This window comes from Rattus norvegicus, chromosome 2 (assembly GCF_036323735.1).
Source record: "Rattus norvegicus strain BN/NHsdMcwi chromosome 2, GRCr8, whole genome shotgun sequence".
Taxonomy (NCBI): domain Eukaryota; kingdom Metazoa; phylum Chordata; class Mammalia; order Rodentia; family Muridae; genus Rattus; species Rattus norvegicus.
The window spans coordinates 154,419,773-154,447,478 of record NC_086020.1 but is presented as its reverse complement, the minus strand read 5'-3'; the positions used below and the strand labels follow the sequence as shown (position 1 = coordinate 154,447,478).

Here is a 27,706-nt window from a genome sequence, read left to right as displayed (position 1 = left end):
CTACACACTTTGTTTTAACTTCATGTGAGAGCTGGCACGATTATTCAAAGACAGTGTAACAAGGTTGAGATTATAGTAGCAATAGTACTAATCTTAAACAAAGCAAAACCCTAACATCTAAGGGTTGGAAGAAGCAAGAATTTATTTTACTATATTTTTAAAAAATAGCTTAAGTTATAAATGTCATACTTGGTCATGTTTTAAAATGTAAGTCGTCCACATTAGGTGAAAGGAACAAACTTCACTACAGAGTTTCTTCATCCTGTTGATGATTTCTTATACGGACTTTGAATGTCTTCTATGATTACATAAGTGAGTGACTGTAAGTATCTGTTTTAATACAATGCCACTCTGGTAGACTGCTCTGGGAAGTGATTTTCTTCTTCTGCAATTTTTATTTTAGTTTTCACATCCATATGTATGACTGAAACAATATTGAACTTGCCTCCATAATACCCCATTACATTGCTAGGTCATACATTATTTAAGTGTTTTTCTCTGGATTGAGATTTTGTTATTTATATATTATTAGCAACACGAATAGTCTTACAACATCTTCCTTGAATTATGTGAGTATATCAAGGATATTTCATGCATGTGTGCATGCATGCACATGTTTGCCTCATGTACATGAGTATGACGGTGCATGTGTCCCTGTGTGTGCACTTGGGAGTAAAGCAAGACATAGGTGTATCCCCTATTATTCTTCTCATCACTGCCCTATTAGTCGATGAGAGGTCTCTCACTGGACTGGAAGCTTGTTTCTTTAGCTAGTCTGGTTGGACAACCAGCTCTTGGGAAGTGCTGTATCCTCTCTCCAATGCTGGGGTTATAGGCACACTCAGCCATGCCTGGTTCTTCTATGTGGCGTCTAAGAGTTCAGTGCATATCTTCGAGTTCCCATGTTTGTAGATCAAATGTCCTTAACCATTAAGCCATCTTTCCCACACCCTGCAAGGAACTTCTCAGAAGTAAAATCAGTAAGTCAAAAGTCACAAAGCCAGGTATGGTGGCTCATGACTGCAATCCCAGCAGAAGAGAGACTAAAGCAGGGAGATCACTGATGGTTTGAGGCCAGCCTATGCTATACAATGAGTCCTAGGCCAGTCTTCATTATAAAATGAGACCTTATCTCAAAGCACCAAGTACTGTGCATTCAAATATTGATAGATACAACAAAGTGCCTTCTCTTGATAGTTGCATTATTTGCTCTTCCCTGAACACGGGAATGAGAACACAATATGCAGACATAGATTACATAAGGAACTGGAACTGAGGGATATGCTATCAGTGAGTGGTGGACACTCAATTAAATTTAAGAAGGGGAAAATGTTTGACCTCAGGTGGACTGGAAATCACTAGGTCACTGGACCTTCCACCTTAGGAACAGTGTTGGAAAGGGACTAACAGTCATGGTGCTGATACTGTGTGCTGGTACCATTCTAAGTGCACTGCCCACATTAAGCCTCCTATTCCACCAACACCATTATAGCGATGGTGCTGTTGCAGTTATAGATGGGAAAAACAAGGCATACAAAACTTAGGCAAATCCCCCAGGGCCACCCAGCTGTTAAATGGTAGAGCTCAATTTGGACCTAGAAGGTTCAGGCCCAAAGTCAAGACACTTTAAACATTGTACATTAGATCTGTGCTTTTAATGATGTGCTAGTCACATTTGAGAGAAAAAAACCAGCCTGTGCCAAGAGCAGCAGAAACACAAAGAAGAAGATAATATTGTTCCCACCCAGGTCATTTCTCACACTGTATTCACCCCCACCAGAACTGCCATAATATACAACATGCTCACATTCACTTAGTCACATGTGCATTGTCACAGATAGCATAGAGTGGCAATTTGCTTTTTCCCATAAAGTACAAGGTCATTATGATCCTTTAGCCTTGGGTAAGGATTCTAAGAAAACTGCCGTCTTGTGGACATAAAGTGGTTGCTGTACACATGAACTTATAGCATGTACAGTTACTTTCATAAGGCCTATAGACGATCAAGCCAATTAAAAAGTCAAGTATGAATAGATAAGGAGTTACTGAGATCCTATCCTTGCTAAGGGGATATTAGTGGCTGCTGGCTGCTGGAGGAGGGAAAGTATTCCTTTTGGGGAGTAAACCCATGTACCAGAGCGGGGTTGGTTGCCCATGCACCAGTGGACGGCTCCATGTCCATGCATATGTTAGCAGTCCTAGTTGGACTCTGTGGACAAAAGAAAGATGTTATCTCTAATTGTCTGATGTTGACTAAGATTAACATGTTCAGACATGTTAGATTTAACATCTTCACATTCTAAATATTAATAATTCTACCCTGAAAAGAAGGGTATAGCTCAGTGAGGAGGGGGAATCACTCCATTACAGAAACACGCCCCTAGAATACAATAGCAACCTCAGCAAGAGCAGCATTACCCAGCCACAAATCTATAATTTCCAACCACGTGTCTCCCATAACATGGGAGCGCAGCGGGAGGAAGAGAAGTCTCCAAGGTGAGTCTCCTCATCATCACCCTTCCACTGGCATGTCTCAGAGCTCAGGCGTAGGTTCAAACCTATTCTGCCACCCCCACCGTGTGGGCATCATGACTCTAGCCTCATCTATAAGATGAGAAGTCAATCCACGCCTGCATCAGTGGAGTCTCGCTAAGACTCAGGAAGTCCAGTGAAGATCTCTACCCAAAAGTTTGTAGATAAATCACAGACTAACAAAACTTCCAGTCAAAGGACACCTTCATCCCACCCATCATTACTCCTTCTGCTATGTTTTATTCCTTTTGGTTTTGCTGGAAAAAAAATCAAACAAGCAAACAAACAAACAAAAACAATAACCAAAGGTGGTGTCTTATAATGAGGTTAAGAGCCAAAGTGAGGCTTGGTCTGTGAATGCTTCATGCTGTGGTGGTCAGAGTGGCTGGCAGGGTATTCTTTTCTGGGCAGCTGTAATTATGAAAGGCCATAAGCTCTATGATACATTACACAAAGCCAACTAGCGTGCAAACAACACATCTTCTTATTACCATAGATTATAGGCGCACACCAATGCACATGGCTATTTACAGCTAGTTGTCTTAGCTCTTTAAAGTTTTCTTCATTTTGATTAGTGTCTGCTACTGTGGGTAGAACCCAGGGCCTTGTGTATGGTGGCAAGTGCTCTACTACTGAGGACCCATTCTCAGCCATAAAAGTCTTCCCTTTGTACACAATGATAGTAATGTGAAGTTGATAGCAGGCTTTTTTGCTCTGTACAACGAACCTTGGAGACCTGAGTAAATATGCAGATTTGACTGCCATGTCATTCTGTTTTAATGGCAATTAAATATTTGCTCTGAGCACCTCAGATTACAGTGCAAATCTTCATGAAACTCATACTCTCTATTTCTCTAAAGTTTATTTAGCATCCAGGATATGGTGTTCTCTTCTGCTGGGTTTTCAATTATATAGTGTGTAAATTTTCATCTGAAGACATTTAGTCATTTTTTTCCTTGTTCATGTTGGATTAATTACCTTTGTCCTTTTGTTAGTTAGGCAATATGATGCAGTCTTTTAGATTCCTCTATGAAAAGGTGCCAACATCTCATGTCAATGGCATTGACCCTTATAACTCCCCACAGAGTTAATGGGACCCTTCAATTAGATGGGCTAGCCTTTACCAGCCTTGCAAGTCAGGATCGGGTCTGTGTGATGCCATGAGAACTTGGTACAAAATAAAGTATAATAACAACGATTTACTCATACTGCCTGTTGTAAATTTATGGGTTCAAAGAAAATATTTTTATAATTGAATTTAAAAAGGGGAAAGTATATTTTGTCAGAATGATTGGTCTCTAAACCATAATTTTTATTCCGTGCCTTAATCTTTTGTTTAATGGATTATTTTCTTAAGTCTCCAAATAGTGGTAAACTTAAAACCAACCAAGGTTTGAGGAGGTGAATAACAGTGCCTGCCATGTCTTCAATTGGAGCAGCGGTTCTCAACCCATGAGTCACAACCCCTTTGGGGGTCATATCAGATACCCTTCATTTCTATTTACATTAAGATTCATAACAATAGCAAAACTACAGTTATGAAGTAGCAGCAAAAATAATTTTATGATTGGGTCACCACAACTCGAGGAACTGTATTAATGAGTCACAGCTTTAGGAAGGCTGAGAACCACTAAATTGGATGGTCTGGCAACTAGGGTAAGACAGGCAATACACTAGAATGCCATGCTTCAGGAGACACTAGCTCTAAGAAATCAAGGTGCCATTATTTTGGTGTCTCTCTCACCTTACCCTAAGTTCATCTGGTAGACTCTGTAGAGATAACATCTTGTCAGAAAAAAGGTTACACCACTCTTATCTCCCTTCAATGCTTGGCATCGTGCTGTAAGAATTTCACTAATGAAGACCTGTTCAGAAATCCATGCCAGTATCTCAGAATGGTTCAAATATTTGGCTCTTACCTTATGGTCTTTGGCCCATTTTGAGTTTATTTCTGTACAAGGTTAAGAGATAGGGATCTATTTTTAGTTTCCTCCTAATGTATATTTCCTCGGGATAATAGGTTAAAGAGGATGCCTTTTCTTTGATGTGTTTGTCTCCTTTATCAAAGATCAGCTGGCTGTAGATACATACGTGTATGTATATTCTCTATACTATTCTATCACTATACGTGTGTTTTGATTGCAATACCATGTTTTTGTTGCCATGGTTCTGTGTCATGTCTTGAGATCAGGTACTAGTATGCCTATGGTATTTCTTGTTTAGCTCAGGTTACCTGCACTTTTTGGGTCTCTTACGCATCAATATAAATTTAGGATTTTTTTCTGGTATTGTGAAAAATGTCATTAATAACACAATTAATATTACAATGTGATTTTCACCAAATCTATAGTTTGCAATAATTCTCCTAGTTATGAACATGGGGGAGGAGGCTTCCCATCCTCTAGCATCTTCTTCAGTCTCTTTTCTTAGTGTCCTAAAGATTTATCAGCACTTGTTACAATGGATTGAATCTTAACTACTGTACATTGGATTGCTTTGCTGATTTTTTTCTAGTGAGTTCATTATTTGATTATTAGCAAATCTCCAAGGCTGTATATTGATTTTGTAACCTGCCACTTTGAAGCACTATTTTTTTCAATTCTGAGAGTCTTTTGCTGAAATCTTTGAGGGATTTCATGTACAGAATCATATTACCTACACACAGAGATCATGTAGTAGAATCAAGAATTGAAATACAGGACTACAACAAATTTAAGAAAAACTTCTTCAAAACAAAGAAAACGATTACATTCCTTTGAATATTGCCTTCTTCTTATCCCGTCAATTAATCACAGAGTCTTTGACACATACAAGTACAAACATGCACTCACGCATGCGCATAAAGTCACACTTTGCATTTATTCATCATTCCCATTCCTTTACCTAGTTCAAGATCACATTTCTTCTAACTTATAACTAAAATGGCCTAATGGCTGTCCCTGTCAGCAGTTGGTTCCCCATCACTGCAGCCTCTATACTATGGCCACATTCACACAAATTATTTTGATCACATCAAAAAAAGAGACAGTCTACAGAATGGGAGGTCTTTGCCGCTGATTCAAATCCAGAACATAAAAAAGTAAACATCTTAACAACAGTATAAATAATCAATAAATGGACAAAACTTTAGCAGTAATTTCTCAAAAGAAGAAACCAGTAAACAAACAAACACCCAGTAAATATGTAGAACGTGCTCAACATCTTTAGAATTAGGGAACCACAACTCAAGACTAAATTCCATCTAACTACAGCCAGAATGAGTGTTACATTTAAAAACAATAAATGCTGATAGAGATAGAGGGAAAAGGGAACTCTTATACATTGTTGGTGGGGATATGAGTTATTATATTCACCATAAAAACATTATGAAAATTCTCACAAAACTAAAATTAATAGTATTTTATGATCCAGTTATACCACTCCTCGGCACATAACTAAAAGAAATGAAGTATGCTTGCATAAGAAACACCTGAATACTGGAAATGCTTAGTGTGACACTATTCACAATAGTCAAGTTATGGAGTCAGTCAAACACATGTCACTAGATGAACAGATTAAGAAAATAGAGTACCAAAGGAACTCTATAACCAAAGGAACATTATTTACCCATAGCAAATAATAAAACTACATCATTTGCAAGAAAATGGATGTAACTAATGGTCATCATGATAAATAAACTAAGTCAGATACAGAAAATCAAGTAAAATGAGATAATTAAAATTTAGAAAGCCAAGTTGAAAGAAGTAAAGGGATTACCAGGGGCAGGGAATGAAAGAGATATGGAGGGAGGGAAAGAATTAGGAGACAAACCTGTGGGAGGGTGAATACAATGGAAGCATGTAATTTGTATGTAGAGAACTGTCACTTTGAAACCCATTAATATGTTTAATTAACATGCACCAATAATCATATAAAATGCAGTTTATAAAGAAATGCCATTAACCGAGTCTCTGGATATAGAACATTCTGATATGCATCTATTATTAAACAAAGCCCAGTCTTTACAGTGGAAAACCATTCTCTACTCAATTTTGTTTCTTGTCATTCATCTTTATTGTCCTATGAACCACTTAATGTGCTAAGACTCTTATCATTTCTTCCCAGAGGACCAAAATAACACATCCAGAAAACAACTAAGCATTCCAGTTGGTAACTGGAGCTAGAAGTGAGGTAATAACACTCCAATGATTATGCTATGCGATGATCAGAAGACTTCACTCTAGAGTCCAGGTTCACATCCAAGCTCCTCCACTTATCCATTATACAATTACCCAAGATCTATGATTTCTCAGTGTCTCATCTGCAGGATGGGAATATTAACAGTAGTCAAAGGCTGTGCAAAGATAATTCATTTAAAGCACTTAACCCGGGGCCGGAAGAGAGGGTTCAACAGTTAAGAGCATTTGTTGCTTTTGCAGAAGACGCAGGTTCAGTTCCCAGCACCCTCATGGTGGCTCACAACAGTTGCAGGGGATCTGATGGCCTCTCCTGACCTGTGATCACATTGCACAGACACAGTGTACATTTATGTACTCAGGTACACACACATACACATAAAATAAATACATCTTAAAGATGCAATACTTAGCATAGTGCCTGTCCCACATCTGACAGACAGAAGAACATGCTCAATAAATAGAAATTAAAGATCCTGTCCTCCCTTGTCACACACACACACACACACACACACACACACACACACACACACCACACACGATCCATTTTCAGAAGGCTGTTCCTCCTATTAAAGCCAGTGAAGATAATTAGAAACATTTTAAAATCCTCCTTACAATGTGCTTCTCAGTTGCCTTTCCTGTCACCTGCAGTGTGGCTCCTCGCCACAGAATCCCCACCTTCTTGTCCACTGCTATCATTTGTTTTTCCCATCTTCCTTTCTCATGCATCCCAAGTGGCCATTCCTTCTCCTTTATAACCCAGTAAGGAGTTCCTCCCCATCCCTACTGTGACCGTCCCCTACTGGCAAACCTACAGACCATGCCATTTTGAAGCCAAGTAGAACAAATGAGAAAAGTGTAAGTCTCGAACTGTGCTGAGGGATTTGTGCCTCCACACATGGATGCTGAAGAGAAAAATCCTCTCGCATTTCTGCAGAAAAAAACTTCCCCTTCCCTTCCTCTCTTCCTATAGGAGGAGACAGTGTGCCAGGGCGGTGCTCAGTATGTGGTTAAGAAGTGAGTGATTTCAGTTGAAGATGCATGGTCAGCCGACAAGTTATAGTTTTGACATATGGGAGCCGTAAAATTGAGATACTCGGTAAAGCACCCTCAATCTTCAGATGAGGACACTTTTACACAGGAGAAAGTGTTTTTAATCACTTAAGTGTGGGAGTTGTATAAATCGGTTTATAAAATAAAGTCCTGGTCTATCGAGCCTCTACAAGTGAGGGAGAAGTCATAATCAGGGACAGAGGGCAAATGTGGCATCCTTTTCTTTTCACTATTGAGGACATACGATATTTCCTACTAAGTAACCCTGAATGCTGGCATGTTACCACACGATGCCATAAAAGCTCAGAAAAAGGAAACCTCTTTTATTCCCAAAAAACTGACTTCACACAGGACTGCCAGCTTCAGAAGTAGGGCAAGTGTTTTGAAATAGGACAGAGTGCAAAAAATTGTTTCTACAGTTCTTAATAACATATATATTAGCATATTATACTACATGCAATATGCTGCTAGTGGTGCTGCAGCGTCCTGGGTATATATATTTGAAACCATCTGCAGGATATTTATATGCAAGGCCAATATTCTGAGGTGATGTAGAACACAGTCTTAAACGTATTTATAGAACTGGAATAAATAGTACCTAAAATAAAAACTAGTTACATACAGAGCAATCTATGATCATAACATCCAGTGTCTCATACCTGTTTTTAAAGGCTCCTAATACTCTGCTGTTTCAAGAAATCACCCCACCATATTGAAGTTCCCTATAGTGCTTTTAATAATCATTAAGTGGACATAGTTGGTAAAAATCACTATTAAAATTTATGTAATTAAAAACCACATGTAGTCCTCTATATTAACTTGTAAAAGACTAAATTATGAAAAACACTGATTCAGGAATATTTACTTTTGTTGTTACGACTAAATAAACTGTGTTACTGAAGTTTTCAATTTTCTTCAATTCAAAGAAAATAAATACCTTTTTATTTTATAGTCAATATTATGAACAAAAAATAGTGGCTATTCAATATAAAACAATGAGGCTGTTTACCACCTTGTTTAAAGTACGAGGAACTTCCAGACAGTGTAAGCACAAACCTGGCCTTTTCCAGCTACCTGGCTATTATTTAAGAAGTCTCCACTTTCAAATACCCGTGCCAACTCTACATTTGAGCATGCACTGGTAAGGATGAATTTTGTTTACTTTCTAAGAAACTTGCTTTTCTTCATGGGTTCTGACTTGCTTATCTACTCATTTTTATAATTAGTCAGTACTGGTCTCCCAGATCAAGAAGACCGTGCAGAATGACAAAGAGAAGGGGGCAAGCTGTTGTCACCTCAGGGAGCGATGCTCCAGAGTTGTTTTTCTTGGGCACTCCACACATTACAATCATAATTAGCTCGCCATTACACTTACATATGCACACGCTCGCTCTTCAAAAGAAGCCTTTTAAGTAAAGTAGTGCAAGCATCTCTCCAGCTTAAGGATTTGAAATAGCAATTAAGCCTGCACCTTAAATCATTTGTCTTTATAACTAGAGGAACAAGTCCCGAGGATGTAAATCTCACCCAATGAGAGGAGAGCTGCCGAATGCATTATTAATTGCTAAGTAATTTCTTAATTTTAGAATCTAACTTTCAACACTGGAAAATAAGTACTGTGATTTATGGAGCCCACACACTCCTGCCGCTTTCTGGGAGTTCAAGAACCACAGGCACATCCTGTGTACAGCGTAAACGTGATCCCTCCAAGCCAAAATACATTACTGGATTCAGCTACGGCAAACCCACTCTGTCTACTTATCGCTGGAGCACTAATATTAAGAGTAGCTAAAATGCCTGCTGAACACTGCAGCTCAACGTCCCCCGGGCTTACTCCGGAGCACGCCACATCTCTTCCCTCAGCGGCTGCTGACTTTTAAGAAGGCAGGTGACATGGTGCGCAAATGCTCTGCAGCAGCCAGGTAACTCTTCTCTGCAAATCTTCAAAACCCCAAGCCCCATCCCCCTACACACACACACACACACACACACACACACACACCTCTTTCATTTGTTTTAAGGGAAAAAAAGGTTTTGGATAGCTATTAAAACATGCCATCTGCATGGTTTAAGAATATATTTTTCTTATACTTGCTGCTGATGTGTAAGATGTTTCCAGATCTGATTAGAAAACCTGGCTATGCATAAAAAGTACTGCTTTCAATAAGACTCTTGTAGTGAAATCTGCCCGAACAGACATATGTGCACATAAATTGCCCATATTTCTAGACACATGCCTATATTACCAAGCATGCATGCACACGCACACCAAGAGCTGCAATTAATCCCCGGGTCTATAAGCCCCCTTTCACAGGCTTTTGCATGCATATTATTCAAGAGAGAGAGAGATCTTTAGAAAAAAAATGGTAAGCAGCCGCATCTATTGCACACAGAAGTGGCGTGCTAGAGAAGCAAATACGTTACCAGTCGCATTTTGAAGTTTCTAGAGCACCTGCAGGTAAGAGGAGACTGAATCAGAGGCTGCCGCACGGTGTTCCTCGGAAACACAGAGCCCGATGTGACTGTGGGGGAATGCGAAGTGAGGGTGAGGCTGGAAACCTTTGAGTTGAGCTCTCTCTAAGCATCAGAGAGCCTCAAAGAGGAGAAAGAAAAAAAGGCAGCCCACAGACAGGGAGACGAGAAACTTCTGGCACCTCTCCAACTCAGGAATGAATTCTCTGTAATTTGGAGATGGATGGTTGATGGAAATGAAGAGAAACTTGGATTTCCCAGAGAATTTGCTCAGCCACGCAGAAATGGGCAGGTAATAGCCGAGCTCGTTGGAAAACAGCCATTCAGGAATCAGGAGCGGAAAAAAAAAACCCAGAAATTCTTGTTGGAAAAATATTAAAAGGCTACTCCAGCCAGCTTCCCCAGATGCCTTTACGAACTTCAAGTGGATCGCTCCCTTGGCTATTTGTTGCATGTTTCATTAATCCCAGTGCAGAGGTAAACCGGAAAATGCTAATTCCTTTTATGTAGAAAACTGGATTTATTGCTTCATTTTGCAATGTACTTTACACATATAAATGCATAGGTTTACTTACAGAGCTCCCGTTTCTCCTGGAAAGCCACGGGTGTTTACTTCAGATTAAATGCTAAAAGGCTTATATACAGCTTTTCACAAAGTAGAGGGAAAAAACTCTTAATACTCAGAAACCAAGCTGAGTACTGATACTTGAACATAGAGTTTGAGGCACAGGGAGGATGGAGAAGGAGCCCTGACCCAGTCAGTGGCAGGCACATCAGAGATGCAACTCTGCAGTGCCCTGAGCAGGCAGGCAGCTTACACCTATAAATATATCCATGATTAAGGGTGGGAAGAAAAGAGCTTGAGCAAATTAAGTTCTTAAGGACAATAACCACGACTCCGTTAGGCTACCAAAGAGGCTAATAATTTCTGAGGAGCACACATGGGCTTCACCTTGTCTGAAGAGCTCAGCCTCAGACAGAGAGCAGGGTCGGCAGGCATTGCGCACTGGCAATCTATATTCAAATGTAATGAGCGGAGGACGACATTATCATGAGGAATGTTGTCATATTACATTGTGCCTGTGTGCCTTAACTACCCATCTAACCTTGCAAATGGCCATTTGGCTGGATCCGATAGTGGATATGCTATTGATGGGAGGGCGGGAGGAGGAGGCAGGAAACTGTTCTTATTTGTTTTACTACAGGAGCATCTCTGAGAGGCTCAGGTATAAAATGCCCTGGCTGACTGTGGGTGTAATTCTTTTCAAGGCCACACTTACCAGTAATAAATCTATAGTGCAATTAATGATGACCAATTAAACCATTTATTACTTTAACTCATGAGGTCAAGGGCAGTCCAGTGCTTGTTTATTGATAAGGAGTCCATGCCTAGAATCCAAAGGAAGCTAGGTTCATCTTTAAGCAAGTTTAATAAACATGTACTGCCTAGGGCACTTCCAGCTCTTCTCATAGCCCAGTGCTCCTTACTGTACAGGAATTTTTGTTCTTTCTCCTAACCATTTGCTTCAACCATTCATCCAAAAAATATTGACTGATTTAGATGCCTGGTGCTGTGCAGAACACAGTGACACAGTAGACCCTCCCTCAATGTTTGCCACTGCCACTCTCAGAGCAGACTCTGCAGGGGACGTCAGAATTACATGTGAATATTGGTACCCAAGCTACCCTTCTTCCATCTCGGAGTCACTCTTGGTCATGGTATGAGAGAAATATGTATGAAAATCTCCCTAGATGATTCTGATGGAGCCTCTCCCATCTCTCATAGATGTAACATCTTGGGATTCGACGTTACGGTGACAAAGTCTGACAGTCATGGAAAGGGAGCAAATCCCATAGCTGTAAGACTCAAACAACAGAGTTACTTGAGCTAACCACTCTTCTGGGTCCTTGTGGGCTAGCCTACCATTGGGAAGTCCAATACTTAATCATTTTGACCCAAAGCCTGAATCTGCAAAGTTCTGGGTAGATTCGGAAGCCAAAGATGAAGGCAGAATAAAGTATAAATCTTGTGGTTCATTTACACAACCTTTATGGCCCTTCCCTTCTTCCGTAGAACAAGAGGGCAGGCTTCAAGTCTATAATTATTCTACCCAAAATCATAGGAGGCCTCCTCCAAAAGAGCCAATATATTTGTGCCCAGAAGAGGGCAGGCCTTAGGGGAGAACATGGGACTTGTAGCTTAGTAGTACTTAGGTTGCAGCCAATTAAATTTGATTGGGGAAAACCTTCCCCCTGAGAAGTAAGGCTCCCAACACTCATAAGAGTGACCTTTCATGCATTTCTACAAAGGCCTCAGTCTCACATAGCTAGATTGCCTGCCCCATCCCCTTAAGTCAGCCCCCACCCCACCCACAGTGAGAATATGAGTAGTTCAAAGCAGAGGGCACCTTTATCCTCTGCCATGAACAATACTTCATTCACTCAGGAAGAATCCAACCTTGATGGATGTCTTGACGGCAAAGACCATGGGATCAAAGAAACATAAACCACCTCATGTAAAAACGCTATCAAAAATAATGATTTTATGTCTTCCCTTCCTTTCTTTTAAGAATATTGGAAAATCTTGAAACAAAGAGATATAGGGAAAGCAGGAATGTTCAGTACAAATATATTAGAGACAGACAGGCCTGTGGTAAAAAAAAGGGAATTCTCTGTTGTCTTGTGCCTTTGGGTCAGCTCCAGGCTAAGGGTGAAGCTCAGCTGATGGAACTCTTGCCTGACATGGACAGAGTCCTGATTTGATCCCAGCACTACATAAACCAAGAGTGCTGATACAGGCATATTGTCTCAGCACTCGGGAAGAGGAGAAGAATTCAAGTTCAAGTCCTTCTACTACCTTAGCAAGTTTGAGGCCAACCAGACAAGATCCGGGAGACCCTGTCTCAAACACAAACAAATCAAGTTTCTCTGGTTTTCTCCCTTTGTAAAAGAAACCAAAAGCTGCCTTATTGAATTATCAGGTGATTTAAAAAAGAAAAAGCACCAACTTATCCTAAGTACCTCAAGAAACAGAAACTCAAAACAAAACAAAAAACAAAAAACAAAAAACAAAACCTTCCGCTTGCCTCTGATAGCCTGTGGGCTCCTTGAAGGTAGGAACAGAGATCTTTCATGTTCCTCATACCAAGAGTGAAACGGCCCTCTATAAACTTCGTACAATATTCTTGAGCATCTACCTAATACTATGTTCTGGCCTAGGCCACCAAGAACACAGCAAAGGAAGCAGAGGCGGCCTATGCCCTCCTGCGACTCTCAGTCTAGTGAGGAGATGGAAGTTAAACTGTGCTGTGAATAACTGAAAAAGGCAAACGAATTTGCTAATTAGTTCAGGAGAGTCTTAGGTTTTTGTTCATAATGACCCAGACAATGTCAAGGACACAAATGGAAGAAAATCTGTGAGTGCTTTGGGTAATTATCTTCAAACCTGGGGACTCAGGCTGATGGGCTGGCCCTCATTAAATGGGAGATCTCTCCTAAGAGCAGTCCCCTGAGACATATCACAGCAGCCCAGGCTACTCTTTGATCTCTGCACAGTCCCTTCCATTCCACCAAGAGACAAAAAGGTTCTGGTTTCTGACCTCATTGCTTTGCATTCTAAAATGCAATAACAGTGAGGTGGTCTTTTTTTATTTTTTTTTTGAGAAACTGAGATTTGTTTTAATTAAAGTTCTAGGGATCCAGATATTTTTTTCTAAAAGAAGCAATATCTGGTTTTGGAGCTACAGAACATCTTATAACAGAGGTCTCATACTCAATGATGAACGAAAAACAATGACATGAGCTGTGCCAGAGAGAGAGAGAGAGAGAGAGAGAGAGAGAGAGAGAGAGAGAGAGAGAGAGAGAGAGGAACATTCACAAGGGCACTCACACATGCTCCTGTATAAGTATGTTCAGTTCTCATCCTGCCTAATGAGGGCAGAGACAGGGAGACAATGCACTCCACTTACTTAAACCATTCAGATGTTTAAGGCAGACAGTTAATGGAACAACATAAGGGGCCATCTCTCAAGAGCAGGAGATTACCTTTTGTTTTCCCAGATGATTCTCTTTGAAAAGGTTTGGCTACCAGACTTGCAGAAAACAGCAGTGGGTAAGAACGCCTGCAAGTACTGGTGGGAGGTGCTGACCACACACTTAAATCTATAGAGTGACGGCTTGGGATACTTCAGTTCAATGCCACACGTCCTCAATAGTAAGTGGATTAAAAGGCATATAAAACCCTGATATTACAGCTAGTCTTTTAGCAAGATTGTTACGACTATGAATCTTGTGGTCCTGTTAACTCATTCTTGCTGCTTGGCAAATCCCTGACAGTCCCTACTCACCAAGGCAGTTACAGAAAGTGAGCTTCAAAGCTGCCTGTGTTTTTTTTTCCAAGCCTTAAAAGTGTGTCCCCTGTGCCATTGTGGGCAATGCACACTCATAGTCATTCCTAACAGTCTGGGAGGCCTGTGATGTTCTGCGTGTGGGTATTTGTGAGAGATCTGTTAGGAACTGTCCATCTCAGCCAGAGGGATGGTCGACTGGCAGCTTCTGCTACTAGCCCATACCCAGAGACCATGGCCGTGGAACAATCACAGATGCATCCTTGCCGAGGGCCGGATGACTATGCTATGGGTCTGCCACCAAACCTCAGCCAAGGTACTGGCTGGTCTCCACAGCTAACTCTGTGGACTGGAGGCTGGAGTGGTACCATATTAGGTTCCATGCCCCTGAGACTGTGGATGCCATGGCTTAAGTTCAAGAGACAAAGGGTAAGGAGTTAAGCTTATGAAAGTGATGGGTAGATAGGGCCAATCTAAGCCCTTATTTTCTGAGGAGAAAATTGTGTTTGTCTCTCATACACACTGGCAATTACCAACAGGTCAGTAAAGCCTGTCAGTTCTAGCTGGCATCGATAGATACCAAATCCCAGATAGTATAATATGCTCTTCTGTATATCATTATGTATTTATCGCTGTATGTCTTGCTATGAACAAACAGAGGTTGGAGCTGGGGTATAGATCAGTGGTAGAGAGCTTACCGAGCATGCACATGGGCCTGGGTTCACATCCCTCATCTTACACATATGCATATCTTTAAGTGATGACAGTAGGTTAAAATAATTCCAAGCCCAGAAAAATCAATCAATGAGTATGTGAACCTGGTACATCCATCACACATGGAACTCCAAGTCATATAAGAATGAAGGATTAATAACCAGTCATTGACAACCTCAGAGTCAAAAACTTTAGTCTGTGAGAGCCCCTGATTCTCAGATGGTAAAGACCATGGAGGGCAGGGGGGTTCTGCTGTCAGACTTATGTGCTGTCTAGTGTAGAGTGCCATCACGGAGAGAAAGGGCTCTGCTATTCTTCACCATCTAACACTGCAGTTTAGCCTCCAGTCCTTTGTCAGTGTGAAGGGACCAGTGCGGGAAGGAGTAGCAAGCTACTTACCTCACAGTGTTGCTGTGTGGGAAAACCACACTATGCACACCAAATTTGAACACCAAAGGAAAACAATTTACAAATAGGTTGCAGCCACACTGCGCAATAACAAGCAAAGGTACCAGGGCATCATTAATAAATCACTACTGCTTATCAGTATAATATTTAGCAAAAGGGAAAACCTGCTTATTAGAATCCGAAGAAAGAGTCCACATGGAGCATGAAGCAGTACGAAAGGGAGAGGAAAGAAAAATCAGATTTCCCCCATGCCTGACAATATCCCAGTCAGGGGCAGTGCTGATTTCAGTTAAGTGCCAGGCTTGCAGGGAGCCTTGTAGATTGACTCTCAAAGTTCTTGCTCAACTGAACTGAAGCCTCACAAAGTGACCACCATTAAGACTCACTGAGGAATTCCTCATATAAACAGTAGTCAATGTCCATTAACCTTTGAGAATGTGAAAATTAAATGAAAAGACTGAGGGATTAGCAAAGAGACAAACACAGATGTAGGGCACGGTGTGGTGTTTCTGTAAATGCTTTAATCTCATGGCGGATCATGTTAGGATACTAGGAACGGCTCTCATGATAAATAATCTTTCCTAAAAACAAAATCGCATTACAAACAGGGACTGAATCTAATTTCCTTTCCCTCATACAGCACTCCGATTGATCCCACATCTGTGGTGGAAGTATAAATATTTATTGAAGGTGTCACACTGGTGTGTGTGTGTGTGTGTGTGTGTGTGTGTGTACTGTCAGTAAATACACTGCATTCAACTGTGTATCATTCAACTTCCTCAACTGAAAATTCCAGAAAGATTAATTAAATTTGTAAGTTACAATGGAATCACTCCCCTTAGCGGGAGATAAGATCTATGGAGTATAGCTCTGACTGACAGCCATCTCATTAAAGGCACTATTAGCCCTTAAGTGGATGGGCCATTGCGCTTGCACCCATCCATTAGCCCAGTTCACATCTCTTCACATCACTGCTTCTATTCAGAGAGGTCTGAGGCCTGGCAGGCATGTGTGCCCTGAAGATAATCCTTTCTCTGTTCTGACCACCAGATGCCTATTGCCCACTGCCTGGGGCAGTAAATGCTCATACCAATTATACCCTAAAGGTTGTGGACCACGAGAAAAAGTCTCCCCAGGCCTCAGAAGACCCTTTTGAGGTCACTATAAAGGGACTTATGGGGTGGGATATGAAGCCAATTGCTAGAAGTAAGCATTGTGCCTTTAAGCCCAGCATCTGAATCAGAAAAACTATGAGTTCAAGGTTAGATTGATGTATGTAATATGTTTCCTGAATCAAAAAATAGAGACACTGAAAGGACCGCTCAGTAAGTAAGGGCACTCGCTGCTCTTACAAAGGAGCTGGGTATGGTTCCCAGCAGCCACATGGTGCCTCACAACTGCCTGTAACTCCAGTTCAAGGAAGCTCAATTCTCCTTCTAACCTTCACAGGCTCCTGCATGTATGTGCTGTACACAAATACACACAGGAACACACACACACACACAGGTGCATAAAACATAATAAATGTTTTAAAATAATTCAATAAAAATAAATAAGGGTCAAAGGGACGTTACTGTGGGTAAGAAAGATTGCTGTACAAGCATGAAGACATGAATTTGGTTCCCTAGCACCCATGTTAAAAATCAAAAATGGCTACTTGTGACTGTAAGGACAGCACTAGGAGAGGCATCAGAGACAGCAGAATTACTGGGGCTTCTTGGCCATGGTAGCAGATAAAACAGTAATCTTGGGGTTCAGTGAAAGACTCAAGATAGAGAGTGACAGAACAAGACAGCCAGCATCATCTTTTGACTTCTGAAGGCACACACACACACACACACACACACACACACACACACACACACACCTGTGTGTGCATGCACACATTCATTTTGAACACAAAATTTGTGTTTTATTTGGGGATTTTTATTATTCTCTCTCTCTCTCTCTCTTTCTCTCTCTCTCTCTCTCTAACTGCTGACAGTTAGAGAGAGACTGTATTAGTCTTGTTCTGCCAACAAACACTTTTATTCCTATTTCTGTCTCCACCAGAACTACATTTTTATCCCTTTACTTACGTCCATTCTTTGTTCTGTTCTAAACCAGAGACTATGCCCAACCTGTCCTCAGATGGCTACCTGTTTCCATACATACATGATCTCAGACATACTTGTTCAAGTTTCCCTAGATCAGGTTCTTTTTCTCCACTTTTATAGCCAACTGAATTCCCTTGTTCTTTTGAGTCACATGGAGCTAGTCTCTCTATGGTACAGTTCTGTGTTGACTCCACTAAAAGCAAACCCCACTTGTCATATGTAGTAATGCCAAGGCCAGGCCTCAGGCTCAAGTGAAATGGAGAACAGGAGATGGTTCAGAGGGTGCCTCTTAATTTGCCAAGTCTAATACCTAATGGCATGTTTCTAATGTGAGGTTTCTCCTGCTCTGATAAGACAGTAATCTCTAACATTCTGTTAAAATGCATAATCTCCAGCATCCTGCTAAAATGCATATTGTGCTAGAGTAGATCTAAGTTGCTCAGAGAATTTATATGTCTAATAAACTTCTAGGTGATCCTGATGTCATTGATCAATATGTCATACTTTGAGTACAAGGGAGTTCTATAGTAATTTTTTCTGAGTTTGGATTTAAAGGGCAAGAATGACATGGATTGTTAATAATGCCTGTCCTAAGCATAGAAACACAGAATGCCAGTGCTGGCTGTGCTTTTCAGTGATTCATTGGTTCATTGATTTATTTGCCAATTTTTATTGAGCATATGATCAACCTGTGAACATATAGATGATTAAAATAAGACTGATTTATGCAATCATCAGGTAAAAATCTTAAAAATTTTACTGTATAATACTAATAATGACCCTATGATGATTAAAACTACTCTCATTCTTCCATATTTGGCCACATAATTTTTTAGAAAATTAATTTTCCTTTGTGAGTCTAAGTTCAATTTTTTAATTTAAAAAAAGGGGGTTTCTTCTTCTTCTTCTTCTTCTTCTTCTTCTTCTTCTTCTTCTTCTTCTTCTTCTTCTTCTTCTTCTTCTTCTTCCTCTTCTTTGTCTTCTTCTTCTTCTTCTTCTTCTTCTTCTTTGAATTTAGGGAACATAATCTTTTCAGCTGTTTGGTATTCAACATGTATTTTGCTGAATGCCAAATAAGTAGGTAGATCATTACGTGGTGGTTATATTAGAGACTATATGTTTGCATGTGTTCATATTTAGGTGCATATGCACATACGTATGTGTATATGAAGTCCGGAGCTTGTTGTCAGAAATATTCCTATTTCACTCTCCACCTTACAGCTTGAGACAGGCTTTCATTGGCCCTGCAATACTAGCTGACCAGTGAGCTCCCAGGATCCTCCTGTCTCCACCTCCCTAACACTAATACTCCAGGCTTCTTTCACAGCACTCAGCTTTTTATATAGGTGTTGGGGATTTGAACTCTGGTCCTCATGCTTGTAAAGCAAGTGCTTTACCAACTGAGCCATCTGCTCAACACCCCTGATGATTGTATTCTTTGACAAGACAAATAAGCATCAACAACATAAAACTACAACCCAAATGGTTAAAGCATGGTAAGAGAAGACGTGGGTGGTAAAAGGAAACTGTTTTCATTCTTAGGGTGGCAAGTGGCCAAAGGTCTCAATGATGAGATCACTCTTAAGTGAAGGGCTGAGAAGTGAAACTATGCATCTCTAAAGGAGGAGGTTTAGAGGAAGAAAATCAAGGGAGGAGAAGTCCCACAGGTTTGTGTGTCTGTGTAAAAGCAAAGAGGCCAATGTGACAAATCCCCTCATCTTGTAAACAGGGATATGGAGTCCTAAAGAAAATCCCTGGCTGTAACAAAAATAACTCTGTCTCAAATTCAAAGTAAATGCATGCCCTTCCTGCATTAAGCACAGTACCACTTAGGCAGAGAGGTGGGGACTCTCCTCTCAGTAGTGATTCAGAGACCCGAGATCCTTCCTACTGCACCTGTCATGCTCAACATGTGCCTTCCAGGGTCATTTTGGGAGCCAACTTTCTGTATCTGGCAAGGAGAGGCACATCACTTCTACTCACATCCATTGGCACAGTACTTTGGCCACCATGTACCGAAGACTGGGAAAATGAAGTTCACTTGGAAGACGGAGAAAGAATTTGGCAACTCCACAGCTAGTGCCCAGCAGAACAAGTCACCTTCCCCCAACCCAGTAAGTTCTCTATAAAGTGGCCAGCCTCTTAATGATAGTTGGCACTTCTAATCATGGCAAAAATGAATTCGTAGTGACCTGCTGATAGTCAAAATGCATAAAGAATTTTATAGTTCAGTGGGTAAACTGAAAGAAATATGAGGTCAAATGCCCAAGGTGAGGAAACCTGCCCCACATGATAATTCAAGACTGATTGATTATGGCCAGCTGAAATGCATAGGGTTGAGGACACAAATCATCTTAACCTATTTTTAGTCTCTCTAAACAGCTATCTATTACCCACCACTGTGTGTGTCCTAAGTCCTTTGGGATGATTAGGCAAATACTTTGTGTAATGTACAAACATGACACCCATCAACCCAAAGGTTAAACATCTTACCAGATGATATCTAAGGTGTGAGCAGTGGTTGTCCCGCTTTGGTGTAGCCTGCCTACACAAGATTTCCACAGATGCATTTGAAAAGTGCCTTGGTTTATGAATTTTGTTTTGTCAAGTACACGTCATGAAGCCATTACTGTGCTGGGACATTGTATTTTCAGTGCCATACGTGTCAAGCCATGGTGACTCACATTCAGCCCCAAGATAGACTATCTCTTGTGCTATTTGTCAATAGAAAATCTCAGTGTGTGGATGGCAGAAATCAGATTCAGAAACTGGGACTCTACAGAAAGTATTTTTTGATATAAAAATAATCTAAAACTTTAATATGTATGTATATATACATAATTAGTAGAGAATAGGAAATTCAAATAATAGCCAATGAACAAAGCTATGGTTGAAACCTTGATCTTTCATCTTAAACTAAAAAGCTAAGCCTTTTAAAAGGTGGTTGCTGTCATTTCAAATTTCATAACATGGATGGAGCTAAATTATGTAATTAAAGCCAAATTGCCTCATCCTGTACAGATACCATAATAATATCAACACCATGGATAAACACAAATCAAAGTTGTAAACAATCAAAAATGGTATATATTTTGGTAGAGATCTACTTAAAACACTAATAAGCTTGATTTTACTAAAAACACATTATTAATTTTAAAAAAATTATAAAACCTATATTCAACAAAACTTGAAAATCTTCAGGAAATGGACAATTTCCTAGACAGATACCAGGTACCGAAGTTAAATCAGGAACAGATAAACCAGTTAAACAACCCCATAACTCCTAAGGAAATAGAAGCAGTCATTAAAGGTCTCCCAACCAAAAAGAGCCCAGGTCCAGACGGGTTTAGTGCAGAATTCTATCAAACCTTCATAGAAGACCTCATACCAATATTATCCAAACTATTCCACAAAATTGAAACAGATGGATCACTACCGAATACCTTCTACGAAGCCACAATTACTCTTATACCTAAACCACACAAAGACATAACAAAGAAAGAGAACTTCAGACCAATTTCCCTTATGAATATCGACGCAAAAATACTCAACAAAATTCTGGCAAACGGAATCCAAGAGCACATCAAAACAATCATCCACCATGATCAAGTAGGCTTCATCCCAGGCATGCAGGGATGGTTTAATATACGGAAAACCATCAACGTGATCCATTATATAAACAAACTGAAAGAACAAAACCACATGATCATTTCATTAGATGCTGAGAAAGCATTTGACAAAATTCAACACCCCTTCATGATAAAAGTCCTGGAAAGAATAGGAATTCAAGGCCCATACCTGAACATGGTAAAAGCCATATACAGCAAACCAGTTGCTAACATTAAACTAAATGGAGAGAAACTTGAAGCAATCCCACTAAAATCAGGGACTAGACAAGGCTGCCCACTCTCTCCCTACTTATTCAATATAGTTCTTGAAGTTCTAGCCAGAGCAATCAGACAACAAAAGGATGTCAAGGGGATACAGGTCGGAAAAGAAGAAGTCAAAATATCACTATTTGCAGATGATATGATAGTATATTTAAGTGATCCCAAAAGTTCCACCAGAGAACTACTAAAGCTGATAAACAACTTCAGCAAAGTGGCTGGGTATAAAATTAACTCAAATAAATCAGTTGCCTTCCTCTATACAAAAGAGAAACAAGCCGAGAAAGAAATTAGGGAAACGACACCCTTCATAATAGACCCAAATAATATAAAGTACCTCGGAGTGACTTTAACAAAGCAAGTAAAAGATCTGTACAATAAGAACTTCAAGACACTGAAGAAGGAAATTGAAGAAGACCTCAGAAGATGGAAAGATCTCCCATGCTCATGGATTGGCAGGATTAATATAGTAAAAATGGCCATTTTACCAAAAGCAATCTACAGATTCAATGCAATCCCCATCAAAATACCAATCCAATTCTTCAAAGAGTTAGACAGAACAATTTGCAAATTCATCTGGAATAACAAAAAACCCAGGATAGCTAAAGCTATACTCAACAATGAAAGGACTTCAGGGGGAATCACTATCCCTGAACTCAAGCAATATTACAGAGCAATAGTGATAAAAACTGCATGGTATTGGTACAGAGACAGACAGATAGACCAATGGAATAGAATTGAAGACCCAGAAATGAACCCACACACATATGGTCACTTGATTTTTGACAAAGGAGCCAAAACCATCCAATGGAAAAAAGATAGCATTTTCAGCAAATGGTGCTGGTTCAACTGGAGGGCAACATGTAGAAGAATGCAGATCGATCCATGCTTATCACCCTGTACAAAGCTTAAGTCCAAGTGGATCAAGGACCTCCACATCAAAGCAGACACACTCAAACTAATAGAAGAAAAACTAGGGAAGCATCTGGAACACATGGGCACTGGAAAAAATTTCCTGAACAAAACACCAATGGCTTACGCTCTAAGATCAAGAATTGACAAATGGGATCTCATAAAACTGCAAAGCTTCTGTAAGGCAAAGGACACTGTGGTTAGGACAAAACGGCAACCAACAGATTGGGAAAAGATCTTTACCAATCCTACAACAGATAGAGGCCTTATATCCAAAATATACAAAGAACTCAAGAAGTTAGACCACAGGGAAACAAATAACCCTATTAAAAAATGGGGCTCAGAGCTAAACAAAGAATTCACAGCTGAGGAATGCCGAATGGCGGAGACACACCTAAAGAAATGTTCAACATCTTTAGTCATAAGGGAAATGCAAATCAAAACAACCCTGAGATTTCACCTCACACCAGTGAGGATGGCTAAGATCAAAAACTCAGGGGACAACAGATGCTGGCGAGGATGTGGAGAAAGAGGAACACTCCTCCATTGTTGGTGGGATTGCAAAGTGGTACAACCATTCTGGAAATCAGTCTGGAGGATCCTCAGAAAATTGGACATTGAACTGCCTGAGGATCCAGCTATACCTCTCTTGGGCATATACCCAAAAGATGCCCCAACATATAAAAAAGACACATGCTCCACTATGTTCATTGCAGCCTTATTTATAATAGCCAGAAGCTGGAAAGAACCCAGATGCCCTTCAACAGAGGAATGGATACAGAAAATGTGGTACATCTACACAATGGAATATTACTCAGCTATCAAAAACAACGACTTTATGAAATTCGTAGGCAAATGGCTGGAACTGGAAAATATCATCCTGAGTGAGCTAACCCAAACACAGAAAGACATACATGGTATGCACTCACTGATAAGTGGCTATTAGCCCAAATGCTTGAATTACCCTAAATGCCTAGAACAAATGAAACTCAAGACAGATGATCAAAATGTGAATGGTTCACTCCTTCTGTAAAAGGGGAACAAGAATACCCTTGGCAGGGAAGAGAGAGGCAAAGATTAAAACAGAGACTGAAGGAACACCCATTCAGAGTCTGCCCCACATGTGGCCCATGCATATACAGCCACCCAATTAGACAAGATGGATGAAGCAAAGAAGTGCAGACCGACAGGAGCCGGATGTAGATCGCTCCTGAGAGACACAGCCAGAATACAGCAAATACAAAGGCGAATACCAGCAGCAAACCACTGAACTGAGAATAGGACCCCCGTTGAAGGAATCAGAGAAAGAACTGGAAGAGCTTGAAGGGGCTCGAGACCCCATATGTACAACAATGCCAAGCAACCAGAGCTTCCAGGGACTAAGCCACTACCTAAAGACTATACATGGACTGACCCTGGACTCTGACCTCATAGGTAGCAATGAATATCCTAGTAAGAGCACCAGTGGAAGGGGAAGCCCTGGGTCCTGATAAGACTGAACCCCCAGTGAACTAGACTGTTGGGGGGAGGGGGACAATGGGGGGAGGGTGGGGAGGGGAACACCGATAAGAAAGGGGAGGGGGGAGGGGGATGTTTGTCCGGAAACTGGGAAAGGGAATAACACTCGAAATGTATATAAGAAATACTCAAGTTAATAATAAAAATAAAATAAAATAAAATAAAATAAAAGTGACCAGAAGAAAAAAAAATCAGTTTGGCGATGCTTACCAATTGTAGATGTAAGGTAATAAAAAAAAATTATAAAGTAATTCTGCTATTGAGTTTAAAAAGAGTAATACATATAACTACTAGAAAATCCTGTCAAAACAAAGTTGTGAACATATTTGAGCAATATACAACAAAAAGCAAGACATTGCCTGTTAGCTTGAAAAACATTGAATTTTTAAATTAATTTTACATTAATATTAACATTTATATTTATTTCATTTTAATAGATATTCATTGGGCACTCCCTCTCAGTGCTCTTTGGTGCCCACTTCTTGGAAACGACCCTATCAACCTTGACATCTGAAAACAGTTTAAACTCTTCCAAATCTTAGCATGAACTCTATGACCTTATTTATAACTAATGTCTCATCCTTCCCATACAAGAGCAGGTTGGTTGATGATGGTGTAAAAAATGGCCATGGGTTTGGAGGCATGTTTGATGGAGTTAATTAAGTTGTAGTCAGTAATGGACACCAAGAGAGTTCACCTTTCTCAGAACTCATTATTCTAATTTCCTGTCCCACTGATTTGCCAATCAATCACTGATCATGCATTGCCTGTGGCATTTCCTGTCTTGTCAATCTATACAAAAACATTACTGTTAGGCTGCTGTGGTTTCTACATTGCCCCCAACCCCTGCTCCTGAGAAGAGAAACCTCGTCTAATGCTTTAATTTCTCTGGAAGCACTTTTGCACACAGGAGGTGCACAGAAATTACAATGCTGGGTAGTGCTATGGATGAATTTAAAATCTGAAAGTGTTATATTAGGACAATTCCTCTAGACCAAGGTGAGGCAGAGCCTCATCTCTGTGATAGATGCACAGAGACCTTTACTGGAAGGTTTAGGTGGATTTGCGTTGATAAACTTCCTGAAAAGCTTTGAATAGAAAGAAATGCAGAGATTACATGGAGAGAAAGGTTTTGAGAACAGAATAAAAGATAAGTGGATTAAAAATCATTTCACCACCAAACTTCATAAAATCCACTACCAAAGAGCTGGCCACAATCTCAGGAAGGTTGACATGCACATAAATGCCAAAAGCACATAAAAGGTCAAAGTCAAACAGTTGGTAGAAGACCTTTACTGTCTCATAATTATAAAAAATTAGTATTTTACCATGAATCATGCCTTTAAAGCAAATATACCACTTTTAGAAATTTTTATAGCTATATAATGAAGTAGTTGACTTTCAAATTAATTAATAATCTATATAATCAATTCATATTTTTCAAGATATACTTTTACTTGTAAAATTATATAACTTTGAAGAAAGGACTCTAAAGGACAGATTGATGCCCTCCCCCAAAATTTCTACCTCCTAAATCTCTAAAAATTGTGAATATATTATATTAAATGGCATAGGGGAATTAAAAGTATAGATGAGATTTTGTTAATGACTGACTCTAACACAGTAGACTTACCCAGATAATTCAGATAGCCTCATAGTCATCAGCAGTTCCTTAAAAGCAGACACAGAGGAAGAATTATGGTCAACCTGATGAAATGTGAGAAACAAGGGCAGCCTTGGATGGTTTTGAAGATAGAGGCGGAAAGCCAGGGGCCTAGAAACTCTAGCCCTCTAGGAACCAGGAAGCAAAGATTCTCCTGTAGTGCCTTCAGAAGGAACAAAACCTGATTGACTGCTTCAGTTGAGTCAGTGAGACCTGTGTCAGACTTTTGACCAACAGAAAACTGAGATAACCAATTTGTTTAACCAATGTTGTTTCATAATACTAAGTGTGTGGAAACCTTTTACAGCAGTCATAGAAAACTCATGCAAGGGAAAAGACTTTCAAAACCTCCAGATCTCTAAAACTCAATAAACGTTTTCATTCATGTTTTTAAAACTAGAGTAGAAAAATTTGTTTTCAGTGCTGATAATACAAGGAACCAAACCAAAGAACAAATCAGAAAGACTCACATAAGCTACAACTTATTTCCAGAAGAAAAGGACCTAAAACTCAAAAGTGCATATGTAATTTTACTCCTCTCCCCTCTACTCTCTTGGGGTGCTGCGGGGTCCTTTGTCTTTCACAGCAGAGTTAACTGTCGAATACATAAGGAAAATACAATAAAGAACTGCCTTTGAGAAAGAGTGGTGTGCCTTAGACATACCCTGCCCTGGTCTGTTGCTTTGGCATTGTCTTGAGTTCTGGTGTCACATTAATTTCAAAGAGCGTGATATAATATTTGCTTCAGTTCTCTGATGAGAAGACACACAGAATATCAAGCAGGTAGATTGTGACAAGGACGAAATTAACTGTTCCCAGGGCGATAGCAACCCTTCAGCTGTTCACACTTCTGCTGCAGTGTAGTTAGAATCCACAGAAGAAGAGGATCAGACTCTTCGCTATCATTAAATTGCTGGAATTATTTATTCTCTTCCCTTCAAGAACCACCAAAATCCACATTTTATATACACTGTATTTAACTAAAAAATAAGGAAATCAGGCAAAGGAAATGATCAATCCAGGAAGATAGGGAAATCATGAATGCTATATTGCCATGACATCATCCACAAATGATCACGAGAGAGTTGTGGTCGGTGATATCCTGAATGGACAGGCCCCTCTGAAAAGCATCTCGCTTCTGGTTACCATGACAGGTCCAGGGAGGAGAAGCCAGGTTCCTGGGTTCTCAAGTCCCATGGTGATCTCTGAGAACCTAAGGTTTTCTAGACTAAAATCTAAGGGTCAAAATCAGCCAAAGTAATAGCCAAGTTAACAACGGGTATTAAATAATATTGAAACTCAAAGTAAGAAAGGAGGCATTTCCTTTTCAATGTCCTTTAAACTTTTCTGTAAAGGTCAAGGTAAGCGTCTAAGCATGGTGCTAGCATTGCTTTGACAGTTCTCTAATACCAGCAAATCTTCCTTTCAATAAAGAGATGGTCAGGGTTTAATTTCAGAGCCTTCCAAAGGTAGCTAGAATTTAAACATTACCTTTTCTTTGTTGAATTTTGTTTTATATTGATACCATATTAAACTGGTTTCTTTACACTTAAGGCACAATATAGTTTTTTAAAGGCATAATGCAGTTTATTTGAATAAAAGAAGTTAATTAAAAATAAATATAAATAGGAAATCATTGCACAAAAATAAGGAGTATTTTTACAAGTCAGTACCTAACTGACTTCTAGTTAAAGTACTAATGTGTTAAATTACTTGTAGTGTTCTTTCCCATTCTAACACTTCATTATGATGGCAAGTTTTTGGCATATTGTCTATTTTATTTAAATGGTAAGATAATTCCTGGACTAATATTAGTAAATTAATGTGCACATTTCTTCTTTCACAAACTAAGTAAAGTAGATTTCTCAAAGACAGGAAAACACACACCTGTCATCATCAATCTGTATTCAGTGACCACATGAATTATCAC

General features: G+C 39.9%; 1 protein-coding gene across 1 annotated transcript in view; it reads right to left on the bottom strand.

The window, feature by feature from the left end:
- Nucleotides 1-10,262, bottom strand: part of Schip1 (schwannomin interacting protein 1) — a 761,344-nt gene extending 751,082 nt beyond the window's left edge. Inside the window, exon 1 of the mRNA NM_001100666.1 lies at nt 10,185-10,262. Within this exon, the coding sequence (NP_001094136.1) occupies nt 10,185-10,193 (9 nt within the window). The 5' untranslated portion in view covers nt 10,194-10,262. The remainder of the gene's footprint in view (nt 1-10,184) is intronic.
- Between the last annotated feature and the right edge of the window lie 17,444 nt (nt 10,263-27,706).